Source organism: Mesocricetus auratus, unplaced genomic scaffold (assembly GCF_017639785.1).
Source record: "Mesocricetus auratus isolate SY011 unplaced genomic scaffold, BCM_Maur_2.0 Super-Scaffold_100676, whole genome shotgun sequence".
NCBI classification, from domain to species: Eukaryota; Metazoa; Chordata; class Mammalia; order Rodentia; family Cricetidae; genus Mesocricetus; species Mesocricetus auratus.
In genome coordinates, this window is record NW_024429266.1 from 99,753,120 (window position 1) to 99,766,836 (window position 13,717).

General features: G+C 40.8%; 1 protein-coding gene across 2 annotated transcripts; it reads left to right on the top strand.

Annotated features, from left to right (window-relative positions):
* Positions 1-19: 19 nt before the first annotated feature.
* On the top strand, positions 20-12,008 carry LOC106022065 (zinc finger protein OZF-like). 2 transcript variants are annotated; one of them, XM_013121505.3, is made up of 4 exons: positions 20-163; positions 8,203-8,329; positions 8,539-8,596; positions 9,894-12,008. In XM_013121505.3, the coding sequence occupies exons 1-4, from the start codon at positions 38-40 to the stop codon at positions 11,464-11,466; spliced, it is 1,884 nt and encodes a 627-aa protein (XP_012976959.2). In that variant the 5' UTR covers positions 20-37; the 3' UTR covers positions 11,467-12,008. The 2 variants fall into 2 exon arrangements, with proteins under 2 accessions (XP_012976959.2, XP_040594052.1); XM_040738118.1 differs by lacking the exon at positions 8,203-8,329 and having other exon boundaries at positions 54-163.
* Positions 12,009-13,717: the final 1,709 nt, after the last annotated feature.

Genomic DNA, 13,717 nt, shown 5'->3' on the forward strand with positions numbered 1-13,717 from the left:
TTACTAAAAGGAATGAACTGTCCAATCAGGAGCACGGATGGTCGCAGCGTGCGTCCCGGAAGAATTCTTATGGTTTGTCAGGATCTGCTTGGGGACGACTTTGTGTTCGGCTGACTCCGGTGCTCTTTGGGAGGACACCGAGACAGGTCAAAAGCACGAAATGGTAAGTGCGCCTTGGACGACTGGAATCTTGAGTGACCGATTTGGGATAGGTGAGTTTGCGTTGCCAGCGGCCGGAGTTTTCCTCTGGAGCTGTGCAGTCCAGTGGAAGGTGGAGTCTGGCCCAGCAATGCCTATGCCGGTTGTGCTTAAGTGTGCACCCCACAGGCAGCCCTGAGCCCCGAGCCCGCCACTCTTCTGTCTGGTGAAGCTGCTTCCCCGCAGTCCCCAGCACTTTGGGTTGAGTCCTTGCGGTGACTTGCACTCCACAGCCTTGCAGCTCTGTCGCGTTGGAGATGCCGAGTCCAGACTGTACTGTGTGGGGACCAGGGTGCTCTGTGCAGTTTACCCTCTCCTGTGCTTGCTTCTGATTGGTTTGATTTAGGTTTTATCCGTTATCACCAGGGATTCAATTTCTGTCTCCTTCCCTCCCTGCCCTCATCTGGCCGACCTCAGAATTCCTTCCTACTTGTCCTCCCCTCCTTGTCCACTCCCTTTCTGCATCTCATTAAGAAAGAACAGGCCTCCAAGGGATCGTAGCCAAACATGGCAAAACAAAATATAATGAGATAAAGCAAAAAGCATCACAGCAGTGCACTCCCACGGAAGGAAAAGAGCCCCAAGAACAGGTACAGCAATCGGAGACACACACCCTCAGCTGGCCCATAGAAGTACTGAGCCAAAGGCTGTAATACATACACAGAGTTCCTGGTCCAGACCCATGCAGGCCCTGTGCTTGCTGCGTCAGATTCTGTTCACATGAGCTTTACTTAGTTACTTCCAAGGGCCTTTTTCTCTGGGTGCCTTCTGTCCCCTCTCTATCTTACAGTCCTTCCACCTTCCCTTCCGTGGGGTTCCCTGTCTGAGGGGAGGGATTTGATGGAGACCTCCCATTTGGACTTTCTCTCCAGGTAATACAGGGCTGTGGGTCTCTGCACCTGTTCACATCTGCTGTAGGAGGCAGCATCTGTGATGATGCTCTGATTTGAGCAGAATGTCGTTAGCAGTCATTTTATTGATGCTTTTATTTTTAGACCAGTAGTATTTGGTTTTACCCCGGGTCTCTAGACCATCTAGTCTCTTGGTTACCCAAGCAGTGTCTGGTGTGACTTCTGTTTCGAGAAGTGGGCCTTAAGTCAAATCAGACACTCCCACAAGCTTTGCCCTAGCATATTTTGTAGGCAGGACAGTTGTAGGTCAAAGGGCTTGTGACTGGGTTGGTGTTTACGTTTCTCTTTTGGTGGTCTGCAGAATACCTTCCTGTGTGAAAGACACTGGAATGTAGGGGTGTAGGATCCATGTGGGCACCAGCTCTGTTTCTCCATGTTCAGTGAGTTGTATGGGTGTTGTTTCCAGCAATGGGAACTGTTCCTCACTGTCAAATTGGCTAACAACTGAATTGAATGTAACCCAGTTCCCCTACTGGAAGCCTCCTTTGGTGACAAGAGCTGGCCAGTTGTGATTCTGTATGCCCCATTATTAGGAGACCTCATTGGGATCACCTTCATATATTTTAGGAAGTTTTCATACCATCCCTCAAACAACCCTCAATTCCAGCTGTTGCTCCCCAAATTTTCTCCCTCAGTCATATCACTGCTCTCCCTCCCCACCTGATCTTCCCATTTCTCTCCCCATCTGCCCCAGTTCACTTTAAAGTCTATCCCATTTCCCCCTTACAGAAAGATCCATGTGTCCCCATTGACCCTTCCTCTTTTGCTAGCCTCTCTGGGTCTACGCATTATAGCTTGGTTATCATTTACTAACTGCTAATAACCACATATAAGGGAATATATACCATATTTATCTTTCTGGTTCTGGTTACATATTCAGGATGATTTTTTTTCTAGTTCCATCCATTTGGCTTCAAATTTCATGATTTTTTTAAACAACTGGATAATACTCCATTGTGTAACCATACCACATTTTCTTTGTTCATTCTTTTGTTGAAGGACATCTAAGCTATTTCCAGTTTCTGGCTATTATCACTAGAGCAGCAATGAATATGGTTGAACAAGTGTCCTTGTGTTGTGATGGAGCATCCTTTGGGCTGTTTTTATTATGTTAAGTTCCATCTTCTGATATCTTCTTCAGTTTCTTTCTTTAAAGACTTGAAGTTTTTATCATACACATCTTTCACTTGTTTGGTTAGAATTACCTCAATATATTTTATATTATTTGAGACAATTATGAAAGTGTTGTTCCCCTGATTTCTTTCTCAGTTCACTAATCATTTGTATTAGGAAAGCTACTGATTATTTTGAGTTAATCTAGTATTCAGCTGCTTTTCTTAAAGCATTTATCAGTTGTAGGAGTTCTCCAGTGGAATTTTATGGTCACTTATGTATACTATGATATCATCTACAAATAAAGATACTTTGACTTCTTCCTTTTCAATTTGTAAGCCTTTGATCTCCTTCAGTTGTCTTATATTTTTTCCCTTTCATTCTCTTTATATGATAGAATACATTTATTTTGTATGTTGGATCATCCATGCATCTCTGGGATGAAGCCTGCTTGTTCATGATAGATGATCTTTTTTTATGTGTTCTTGGATTCAATTTGCAATTATTTTGTTGAGTATTTTTGTATTCATATATTAGTAAAATTGGTCTGTAATTCTTTTCTCTGTTGGGTCTTTATGTGGTCTGTCTATCAGGGAAACTGTGGCCTAATAAAATGAATCGGGCAGAGTTCCTTCTGTTTCTCTTTGTGGAGTAATTTGAGTAGTATAGTCATTAGCTCTTCCTTGAAAGTCTGGTAGAATTCTGCACTAAAACCATTTGGCTTAGGTTTATTTTGGGTTAGGGGATATTTAATGACTCTTTTTTCACAATGGATTATAGGTCTACATACATTGTTTATCTGATCCTGGTTTAACTTTGGTGAAGTATCTACTGAGAAAATTATCTTTATCTTTTAGATTTTCCAATTTGGTGTAGTACAGGTTTTTAAAATATGTCCTTATGAGTCTCTGGATTTCCTTGATGTCTGTTGTTGTGTCCCACTTTTCATTTCTGGGTATTCTGTCTCCATCTTTTAGTTAGTTTAGATAATGGTTTGTCTTTTTATATTTAAAAAATTTTTAAAGATTTTTTTTTACTTATTTTTATGTGTATGAGTGCCCTATCTGCATGGGAAACTTTATGCCCAAAGAGGGCATCAGATCCCACTATAGATCGTTGTGAGCTCAATGTGGTTGCATTGAACTCAGGACCTCTGAAAGAACAAGCAGCCTTCTTAACCTTTGAACCATCTCTCCAGCCCCCATTTTGTTGATTTTCTAAAAGAACCCACTCTGTGTTTCATTGATTCTTTGTGTTGTTCTCTTTGTTTCTATTTTGTTGATTTCATACCTCATTTTGATTATTTCTTGATGTCTAGAGCTTTCATGTGTGTTGTTAAATTGGTTGTATGAGATCTCTTCAGTATTTTTATGTAGGCACTTAGTGCTACGAACTTGTCTCTTAGAAGTGCTTTCATTGTGCCCTATAAGTTTGGGTATACCATATATTCGTTTTCATTGAATTCTAGAAAGTCTTTCTCTGTTTGTCTTGACCCGTTTTTTCGTTGAATAGAGTGTTGTTCAGTTTTCATTAGTTTGCAAGCTTTCTATTGTTTTGGTGACATCCAGCGTTAAGCTGTGGTGGTCTGATAGCATTTGAGGAGTAATTTCTTTTTTCTTTTTTTTAATCTCTTGAGACTTGGTTTGTGTCCAAGTATGTGGTCAGTTTCAGGGAACATCTCATGAGGTGTGGAGAAGAAGCTTTATTCTTTTGTGATTGGGTGAAATGTCTTGTAAATATTTGTTAGATCTATTTGGTTTATAATATCTGTTAACTCCAGTATTTGCCTGGGTGACATGTTTGTTGGTAGAGTGGGGTATTGAAGTCTCCCACTATTAGGGTGTGAGAGTCAATGTTATTTAAGCTGTAGAAGTGTTTCTTTTACAAACTTTGGTACCCTTGTGTTTGGGATATAGACATTAAGAAATGAAATGTCATTTTGTCCTCTGATGAGTATGATGTATTCTTATGTCTTTTGATTGGGTTTGAAGTCTGTTTTGTTATATACTAAAATGGCTACACCATCTTGCTTCTTAGGTCCATTAACTTGGAATATTTTTCCATCCCTTTACCCTGAGATGATGTCTATGCCTTTTTGTTGTTGTTTGTTTTTTGTTTTTAGAGACAAGGTTTCTCTGTATTGTTTCAGCGGCTGTCCTGGAACTTTCTCTGTCAACCAGGCTGGCCTTGAACTCACAGAGATCTGCCTGCCCTTGCCTCCCGAGTGCTAGGATTAAAGGCGTGCGCCACCAATGCTGGCTTGAGGTGTGTTTCTTGGATGCAACACAAGGATGAATTCTGTTTTTGCATCCATTGTGTTGTCTGTGTCTTTATTAGGCTCCTGAGAAGATTGATATTGAGAGATATCAATGACCAATGATTGTTGATTCTTGTTATTTTGTTGGTGGTGATGGTGTGTGTGTGGTGTGTGTGTGTGTGTGTGTGTGTGTGTGTGTGCGCGCGTGTGCGTGTACGTGTGTGTGCATGCTTCCCTTTTGATTTTGCTTGTCTGAAATTATTTATTCCTTGTTTTCATAAATGTAGTTAATCTCTGTAGGTTGGAGTTTTCCTTCTAGACCTTCTGTGTGACTGGGTTTATAGACCAATATTGTTAAAACTTGACTTTATCAAGTAATATCTTGTTTTCTCCACCTACGATTTTAAAAGTTTTGCTGGGTAACTGTCACCTGTGGTCTCTTAGAGACTACAACACATCTGGCCCAGCTTTTCTATCTTTAGAGTCTCCATTGAGAAGTCAGTCATCTGCCTTTATATGTTACTTGGTCTTTGCCCTTGCAACTTTTAATAGTCTTTCTGTGTTCTGTATGTTTGGTGTTTTGATTGTCAGATGGTGAGGAGACTTTCTTTTCTGGCCCAGTCTATTTTGTGTTCTGTATGCTTCTTGTGCCTTTATAGGCATGTCCTTGTTTAGGATAATTTTTCTCTATGAATTTTTTGAAAATGTTTTCTGGGCTTTTGAGGTGGAATTATTCTTCTTCCTCTGTTTTTATTATTCTTAAGTTTGATTTTTTTTCTAGTGTCCCATATTTCCTGGATGTTTTGTGTCAGGAGATTTTTAGATTTAACATTTTCTTTGACAGATGTATCTATTTCCTCTATCATATCTTCAAAGTCTGAGATTCTCTCTTCCACCTCTTGTATTGTCTTGGTTAAGCTTGCCTCTGTAGTTCCTGTTCAAATTCCTAAATTTTTCATTTGCAGAATTCCCTTAGTTTGTGTTTTCTTTATTGCTTCAATTTTTATTTTTAGGTCTTGTACAGTCTAATCCATTTCCTTCCACTGTGTGTTTTCTTGACTTTCTCTAAAATATTTATTCATTTCCATTTTAAGGACCTCTATCATCTTCATATACTCAGTTTTACAGTCCTTTCCTTGTGCTTCAGCTATGTTGTGATATTCAGGGCCTGCTGTGGTAGGATGGCTGGTTGTAGTGGAGACTTATTGTCCGGGCTCTTATTGATGGTGTTTTTATGCTGGTATCTAGGCATCTGGATTTGGGGTGAATTGTATGTGAAGGACTGATTTTGGATTTCTCTTTGTTGGATGGACATTTTATTCCTTGGTGTCTGGTTTCCCTCTGGATCTTCATAGAGTCTGATGGCTGTGCATTGCCTGGTAGAAGATTTTCTTTGGACCAGATAGTTGTGGCCACTGGGGGTTCAAGGTAAAATGTGTTTCTGAGTGTTGGAGCTGACACTTAGGGAGGGATGGGGATGAGCCAGGGTCCTATGGGGTTCCCAGGAGGGAGCAGAGCATCGCAGTCAAGCAGGATTCGCTTATTTCATCCCATTGTAACGGAGGAGACAGTGAAGAGAGGTCAGCCCAGAAGCTCTGCTACATACAGTGCTGGGGATGAGACCTGGGGGTTGGATCTCGAGGAACTGAAGGAGAGGGAAGATCTACAGACAGCCCACCTGCTTCCCAGACAGGAGAGGTCTGTAGTGATGAGCAGAGAGGGCCTGCTGGAGTGGGGGTTGGGTAAAGCAACAAGTGGGGAGAGGGAAGTTAGGAGGGGAAGGTCTGTGGGGTCCCCAGGAGATGTGGAGAGAGTGGGAAGGAAAGCTGCAGTAAGTGTCCTGTTGCAGAGATGGGGTGAGTCTGGGGGCTTGGATTGGAGGAGAGGAGGGAGCGGTGAAGGCATTATTAGTTTACCTGATCTGGCCTGCTCGGCCGGTGTATTCCCAGGGAATGCCTGCTGATGGTGGAGGCTGAAAAAAAAATGGGATGAGATGATGGAAGGAATGCTGGAGGAGATCCTTGTGATCTGTTGGTGATGGGGTCAGAGAGGGAAGGGAGACCATGGCAGGTTTTCTGTTATAGATCTGGAGGAGAGACTTGGGATTGGATCTCAGGAGCAGAAGGAGAGATGTGGAACTGCCTTCATCCTACCAAACCCTGGAAGGATGGGCCAGGAGTGATCATTTCTCAAATTAAAACTAGAATTTTGAAAAGTTTTCCAAACTTTGCCAAATGTGAAAAAGGCCAGGCAGTTTGGCAAAGAGTTTCATGGAATTGGAACTGAATTTTGTTGCTGCTTATTGTTTTCCTGTATTCTGTTTAAACCAGAAGGGAGAGTGAATTCTGTAATCAGTGATTTTCAAGATTGCAGGCCTTCCTTAGCCTTCAGATAGCTGGGTTTGTGGGTAATGTAATTTCTGATTAATACAAAAACTTCAGAATGTTCATCTGAGAGAAAGACAAGCATGTTGTTTACCTGCTGGAGACAATGTGTTATACCTGAACATTGACTTGAGTGAGTTGTACATTTTTAATACATTTATTACACTTGTATGTATAGCTCCTTTGATTTGCATTTTATTTTTAGTTTTTATTTAGTATTTAATACATTATTATTATTTCTTTTGTTGTTTTGTTTTCTTTGTGTAGCCCTGAAACTAGCTGTGTTGACCAGGCTAGCTTTGAATTGGCAGATCGCCCTCTTCTGCCTCATGCATTCTCGGATTAAAATGCAGAACTTTGAAACTGCTGTTCAAATCAAACACAATTAGGAATAAAGTATAGTTGTCTGTCAGCTCCGTCCTTCCACTAAGATAATCCCTGTACAGAACAAAGCACTGCCTCTCAAGGCCCTGTGTCGTCTTGAATGTGACTGAGCTCCACGGGCTCACATATTTGAAATCTTCTTCATCAGTTCGTGGAACTGTTTGGAACAGTTTTAGGAAATGTGGCCATATCGTAGGAGGCATGTCAAAGGCCACGGCAGGCATAGTATCCATCTTTTTATCTGCTACCTTTGAATAAGGACTTAAATAGTCAGCTACCTTTCCAACTCTATGTCTTTCTGCTTTCCACTATGATAATCATTGACTAACACTCTAATAGGTTTTCTATAATCTGATAATAGGGTTATCTGCCAACACAGTAAGCCAGAGCGAGCTGAGTTAAAAGTAAAACACAAGGTTTATTTGGGTTAAGTGCTCCTGGGTGATGCTCAGGGGAAGGGGACAGGAGAGAAATCACATGACTGCCCTAAAGCAGAGGCCTTAAATACCCTGTAGGAAAGAGGTGATGACGTGTTTTCTACAAGCAGGGTTCATGCCCAATTATAACGTTTTGGGTGGGCTCTTGGGGAGCTGACAGCCTCTGGCTGATGTGGTCACCAGGAATGTGCAAGTGGACCTTTTGGAGGTCTTTCTGAGAGGGCGGGGTTAGTAGAGGGAGGAATGGGGCCCAGGTGGAGATTCCAGCTGTACACCCGCTAAAAGTGTACATAAGGCCCCATTAAATGCTTTCTTTTATAATAGTTGCTTGATGATAATGTTTCTCCTAGCAGGTGAGTAGTGACTGAGACAGTGGGTCTTCTTGTATTACATCAAGTAATCAAGATCGCATCCCACAGAGTCATTTAGGGGTGTTTTCAGAAGCATATATACTAGATGATTCTGTATCCTGTCTGTCTGTCAGTTACAAGTAACCATCCTACTATATGGACTCTTAGGAGCCAGTGACCTTTGACGATGTGGCCGTGGACTTCACTGTAGGAGAGTGGGCTTTGTTGGATCCTACTCAAAAGAAGCTCTACAGTACTGTGATGGAGGAAACATTTTTGAACCTGATCTCCATAGGTAAAAAAAAATAAAAAATAAAAAAAGTTCTCATTGTTTATTCAGTCAGAGAGCAACTGTTTTCTGATTACGTGTATAGTGTTGTGATTTGGATTCTTGCAGGCACTGTGGTGAATTTCATGTGGATACACATGTCATAAGACCTAGGTTGTAACAGTTTTTTTTATGTTCAATGTGAATGTCATAAAGTGTTCTGGGTTTTCTTCTAGAGGAAGCACTAGGAGAAAATATTGAAGAGGACTACAAAGAACTCAGCAGAAATATGGGGTAATTTATATTCAATAGAACAGAATTTATGTGAAACATTTGGGAATCTTGAGACACCTGGGATCCTGCCACATGCTCCAAACACACCTAAGTGAAAAACGGTTCTCCACAAATCCTTGTGATGGAGCAGTGATTTATCATTCAGCATGTGAGCACCCTGTGTGTGCAGTCTATTAATATCACTAATATTCCATGGAACATTAAGCTCTGAAAGGTTTTCCCATAGCTTTTGACACCCAACTTCCCTTCATATCCAAAAGTATTTACTGCCTGTCTATATGTTATCCTGAGGTTTTTAAGATTAGAGCTATAATCCATTTGCTCGATTTTTCTGTCACAAAAAACAACCCTCTGGGGTGGAGCTCATTTTTACTTACACTTTCTTGTCACAGTCCCATAGAGGGATGCCAGGGCAGACATGGGAGGAATCTGGAGGTACAAACTGGAGCAGAAGTGATGGAGAAAAATTCTGTTTACTGGTGTGCTCCTTATCCATTACTTAGCTCCTGGGTTCTTCAAGCCTGGCCCGCCCACATCTCCAGGGAGACACCACCCACAGTGGACTCAGTCAGTGACCAGGAACATGCTTCCACATAGAGGCCTAAATGTCAATCTGATAAAGAATTTTCTCCTTTCTGGTTGCCTCTTCTGAGATGTGTATCCTGGTTTATGTCAAGTTGAACAAAACTCACTAGCAGATATCTTTCCTACACAGCTTGTGCACTCCTGCCCTTGGGCACACTACCCAACATTGCTGAATCCCTCCTTTATCAATGAGGAATGGGAAAATGCTCCCCCAGACTTGTTTACAAGCTAATCGGAGTCATTTTCTCAATTGAGGTCCCTATTCTGACCCTAGATGAATTAGTTGATAACTAACTAGCCGACACTGGCTGAGTCATAGAATGCCCGAAGGCACTCACCACTGTCAGTGATTGTTACGATTGCCTCCGAACAACAGGACTTTTGCTTCCATGTGCACTTTTATGCCACTCATATGTGTTTGTATTCTTGTATCCACCGCTTGTGATAAGAACTTGTGTGGAAGGCAGAAGAGATCAAGAGTAAAAGTAACTTGTGAGCCCTCCACATGAATGCTGGTCATCAAAATCTGTCCGCTGGAAGACTAAGACTTGTTCTTAGTATCAAAGCCTGTGATACAGTTCTTTCACAATTCTTATACGAGTCCACAGTCTGCTTCTTTACACATGTCAGGGTCTATATGTTTTTTGCCTGCACTTCAATATTTTTCTCGGCTACAATAATGCTTTTCTTATTTTTTTTTTTTTTTTTGCAGAGCTCAGGTGATTGAGAAAGCCTGTGAATACAAATGTGCTAGTAGGTGTGATACAAATCAGGAACCTATTACAGAGAATAGCATCAATAAAGGCATGCCTCCTGCAATAAGAGTTCATGAAAGCCCATTGCATATAAGAAACACCATTAGTCATTCATCCTTACATGAGTATCTCAGAGAACAATCTAGAGGGATACGCTCTGTTTATAAGGAAGCTATGGCAAAAGCTTTTACACATCAGAAACATTGGAAAGATATCCACCATTCTGAATCAGTTCTAGTATTGGAAACTTCTCCCAAGAAGAAAACCTTTAAAAGTAGACAATGTAATGAAGCCTATGGGAGTCTCCCCTTTGAGCAGCCTCAGGAGAGAACTCACACTGGAGAAAAAGTCGATAAGAATACATTAATGAGATTCACATATGGCCAGAATGATGGACTCCATAAAGAAGTTAAACAATTTGTGTGTAAGCTCTATGAAGAATCTGTCATTGATTCCACTGGCATTATAAACCACGAAAAGAGTCAGATTGGAGAGAAAAGGTACGTTTGTAGGCAATGTGGCAAAACATTTAATTATGCAAAATGTTTAGAAAACCATGAAGCAACTCACAAAGGAGAGAAGCCTTATGCTTGTAAACATTTTAGAAAAGCCTTCACACAATACAGTTATCATAATAGTAATGAAAGCAGTCACATGGGACAGAATCCTTATGCATGTAAATATTGTGGAAAAGGCTTCACCAGTTCTGCTTATCGAAACACTCATGAAAGAACTCACATTGGAGAAAAGCCTTATGCATGTAAGTACTGTGGAAAAGCCTTCACCAGTTCTGCTTACTGTAATATTCATGAAAGAACTCACACTGGAGAAAAGCCTTATGCATGCAAGTATTGTGGGAAAGCCTTCACCAGTTCTGCTTACTGTAATATTCATGAAAGAACTCACACTGGAGAAAAGCCTTATGCCTGTACACATTGTGGAAAAGCCTTTGGTGACTTAAGTCGTCGTAACAGACATGAACGGAGTCACACTGGAGAGAATCCTTATGCATGTAGGTATTGTGGGAAAGCCTTCAGTGACTCTAGTCGTCGTAACAGACATGAAAGGATTCACACTGGAGAGAAGCCTTATACATGTAAGCATTGTGGGAAAACCTTCACCAATTTCAGTTCGTGTAAAGCTCATGAAAGAGTTCACACTGGAGAGAAGCCTTATGCATGCAAGATTTGTGGAAAAGCATTTACCCGCTCCAATCAACTGAGTATTCATGAAAGAGTTCATAGTGGACAGAAGCCTTATGCATGTAAACATTGTGGGAAAACCTTCAAAACTTCTACTTGTCGAAACTTACATGAAAAAATTCACACTGGAGAGAAATCCTTTGTCTGTAAAACATGTGGGAAACTGTTCATTCAGTCTAGTGATCTTAACAAACATGAAAGAGTTCACTCCAAAGACAAGCCTTATGCATGTAAACACTGTGGAAAATTCTTCAGTGACTCAAGTAGTCGTTACAGACATGAAAGGCGTCACACTGGTGAGAAGCCTTATGCATATAAGCATTGTTGACAGACCAATTTCAGTTTGTGTAAGGGTTACAAAATAGTTCACACTGGAGTGAAGCATTATGCATGTAATCATTGTGGAAAAGCATTTACCTGCTCCAGCCATCTGAACATTCATGAAAAGACTCACTACAGAAAAACCCAATTCATGTAGAAAAACCTCCAACACTTCTACTTGGTGTAACTTGCATGAAAACAACAACAACAAAAAACATATTGGTGAGAAACCCTTTGAGAGACTTCATAAAACTCTAGTGATTATAAAAGACATGGAAGAGTTCACTCAAAAGACAGGCCTTATGCATGTGAAAATTGTGAGAAAGCCTTCAGCTGTTCTAGTGCTCTTAACAGACATGAAATGCTTCACACTAGTTGGTAGCATAATTGTGGTAAACATTTTGGATAACCTTTAGTATTTCCACTTAGCACAAGAGTAATAAGCATTCACATTGGAGAAAAACCCTCTGTAAACATTTGGTAAACTCTTTGTTCTTGTTATTTTCTCAAACATAAAAGCTCTCACCCTAGTGAGGAATTTTATCAACATTACCAATGTGGTTTATCCTTCACCATTTCCAGTTTCTGTATTCCTCATGCAAGAATTTACGCTTAAAAGAGGCCTAATGCATGTATGCATTTAAGTACTGTGCAAAAGCCTTCATCAGACTGGGTTGTAGTGGTGCACGCCTTTAATCCCAGCTCTCAGCAGGTGAAGGCAGGCGATATCTGTGAGTTCGAGACCAGCCTGGTCTACAAGAGCTAGTTCCAGGAAAACCTCCAAAGCCACAGAGAAACCCTGTCTCACCCCCACCCCCCAGAAAAAAAGCCTTCATCCATTCCTTTTGCCATGATGTTCTTAAGAATTTACCCTGGAGACAGGCCTTATCTACATAGCTGTGGAAAACCTTTTAGCATCACTTTTCCTAGTCTACTCAAAATTGTTTTCCACTGGAGAAATATTCACAGTTTTAAAAACCTTGTCCTCTTAATTAATCCGTCCCTGAATTTCTGTGTTTCAAATCTATGCTCAAACTCAAAATGATCTCACAGTGAAAACTGCAGTGTGTAACCAGAATTAACTCTCTGACACTGTGTTGCTGACGGTTGGTTTTCTCGTCCTGCCAAGTCCCGCTGCTGCTTCAGCCCCAAATGAACACACAGAGACTTATATTAATTATAAAACTGTTGGCCGATGGCTAGGGTTCTTATTAGCTAGCTCTGTCTTAATTATTAACTCATAACTACTAATCTACATATTTCTACATGACCTTATCTTACCAGAGAACACCTGGTTCGTCCTATCCTCCCAGTTCCTCCATGGTGTCCCTTTCTGCCTACCTTTCCCAGAATTCTCCTCATCTCCTAGCCCCGCCTATCTTCTTGCCTCTACTGGCTATTGGCCAGTGTTTTATTTATCAGCCAATAAGAGAAACATATATACAGAAGGGTATCCTCCATCAACACTGCATTGCTCAAGTTGCTTCTGTTGTGAGGTGTGAAAGAAGAATGTGGTTAGAACTATTAATGGTTCTTGCCAGAAAGATGTTATTATCTCAGTTACCTCCTTGGATCTTACATGGTGGAAATAGAGACACAATTCTGGAAAGTTGTCTTCTGAGAATCAAGTATATTTTGTAATGAACACAGAGAGTAAAAAAAAGAGAGATACAAATGAGTAAAGAAATAATGACATGTTTATATGAGAGTGGAGACATAGCTAGCAAATACAGTATTTTAATGCTGGAAGATACAGATTAGGAGACCCACAAAAGTGTAATTTTAAGGCCCAGTATTTTACTGTATGTAGCATGAAAACCATTTGCACTATGAACAATAGCATCTGTATTTTGCTGTGTGCGTGGTTTTTTGTTTGTTTGTTTGTTTGTTTAACCATGGCTATGGCAGTAGCTTTGAAAGCAGGTATAGCAGTGGTGTGCTTGAGGATGGCCAATACACAAGTAAGTGTGAAGCTTTGTCCCCGTTGATGGATCTGTTTGAGGATGATCAGAAAGTATGGCCTGTGGTAAATATCTGTCACTCTAGGCAAGATTGAGATTTCTAAAAGCCCCGACACTCCTAGTGTAGTCTCTCTGCCTCCTGATTGAAGATGATCCTATGAGCTGTAGTTGTTCCTGACCCAATGCCTTTGCTCCACCAGAACAGATTCTAACTCTGCAATTTCAAGCCCAATATAACAAAACTTGATTTACTTTTTAAAAATAAAAAGCAAGTGTGATTTGTCACAGTTCTAGAAA

Excerpts from the sequence above, each read along its gene's own strand:
- LOC106022065 (XM_013121505.3), top strand. The coding sequence starts at position 38 with ATGGTCGCAGCGTGCGTCCCGGAAGAATTCTTATGGTTTGTCAGGATC. Across the intron at positions 164-8,202 it reads CAGGTCAAAAGCACGAAATG|GAGCCAGTGACCTTTGACGA; the intron begins GTAAGTGCGCCT and ends ATGGACTCTTAG. Across the intron at positions 8,330-8,538 it reads TTTGAACCTGATCTCCATAG|AGGAAGCACTAGGAGAAAAT; the intron begins GTAAAAAAAAAT and ends GTTTTCTTCTAG.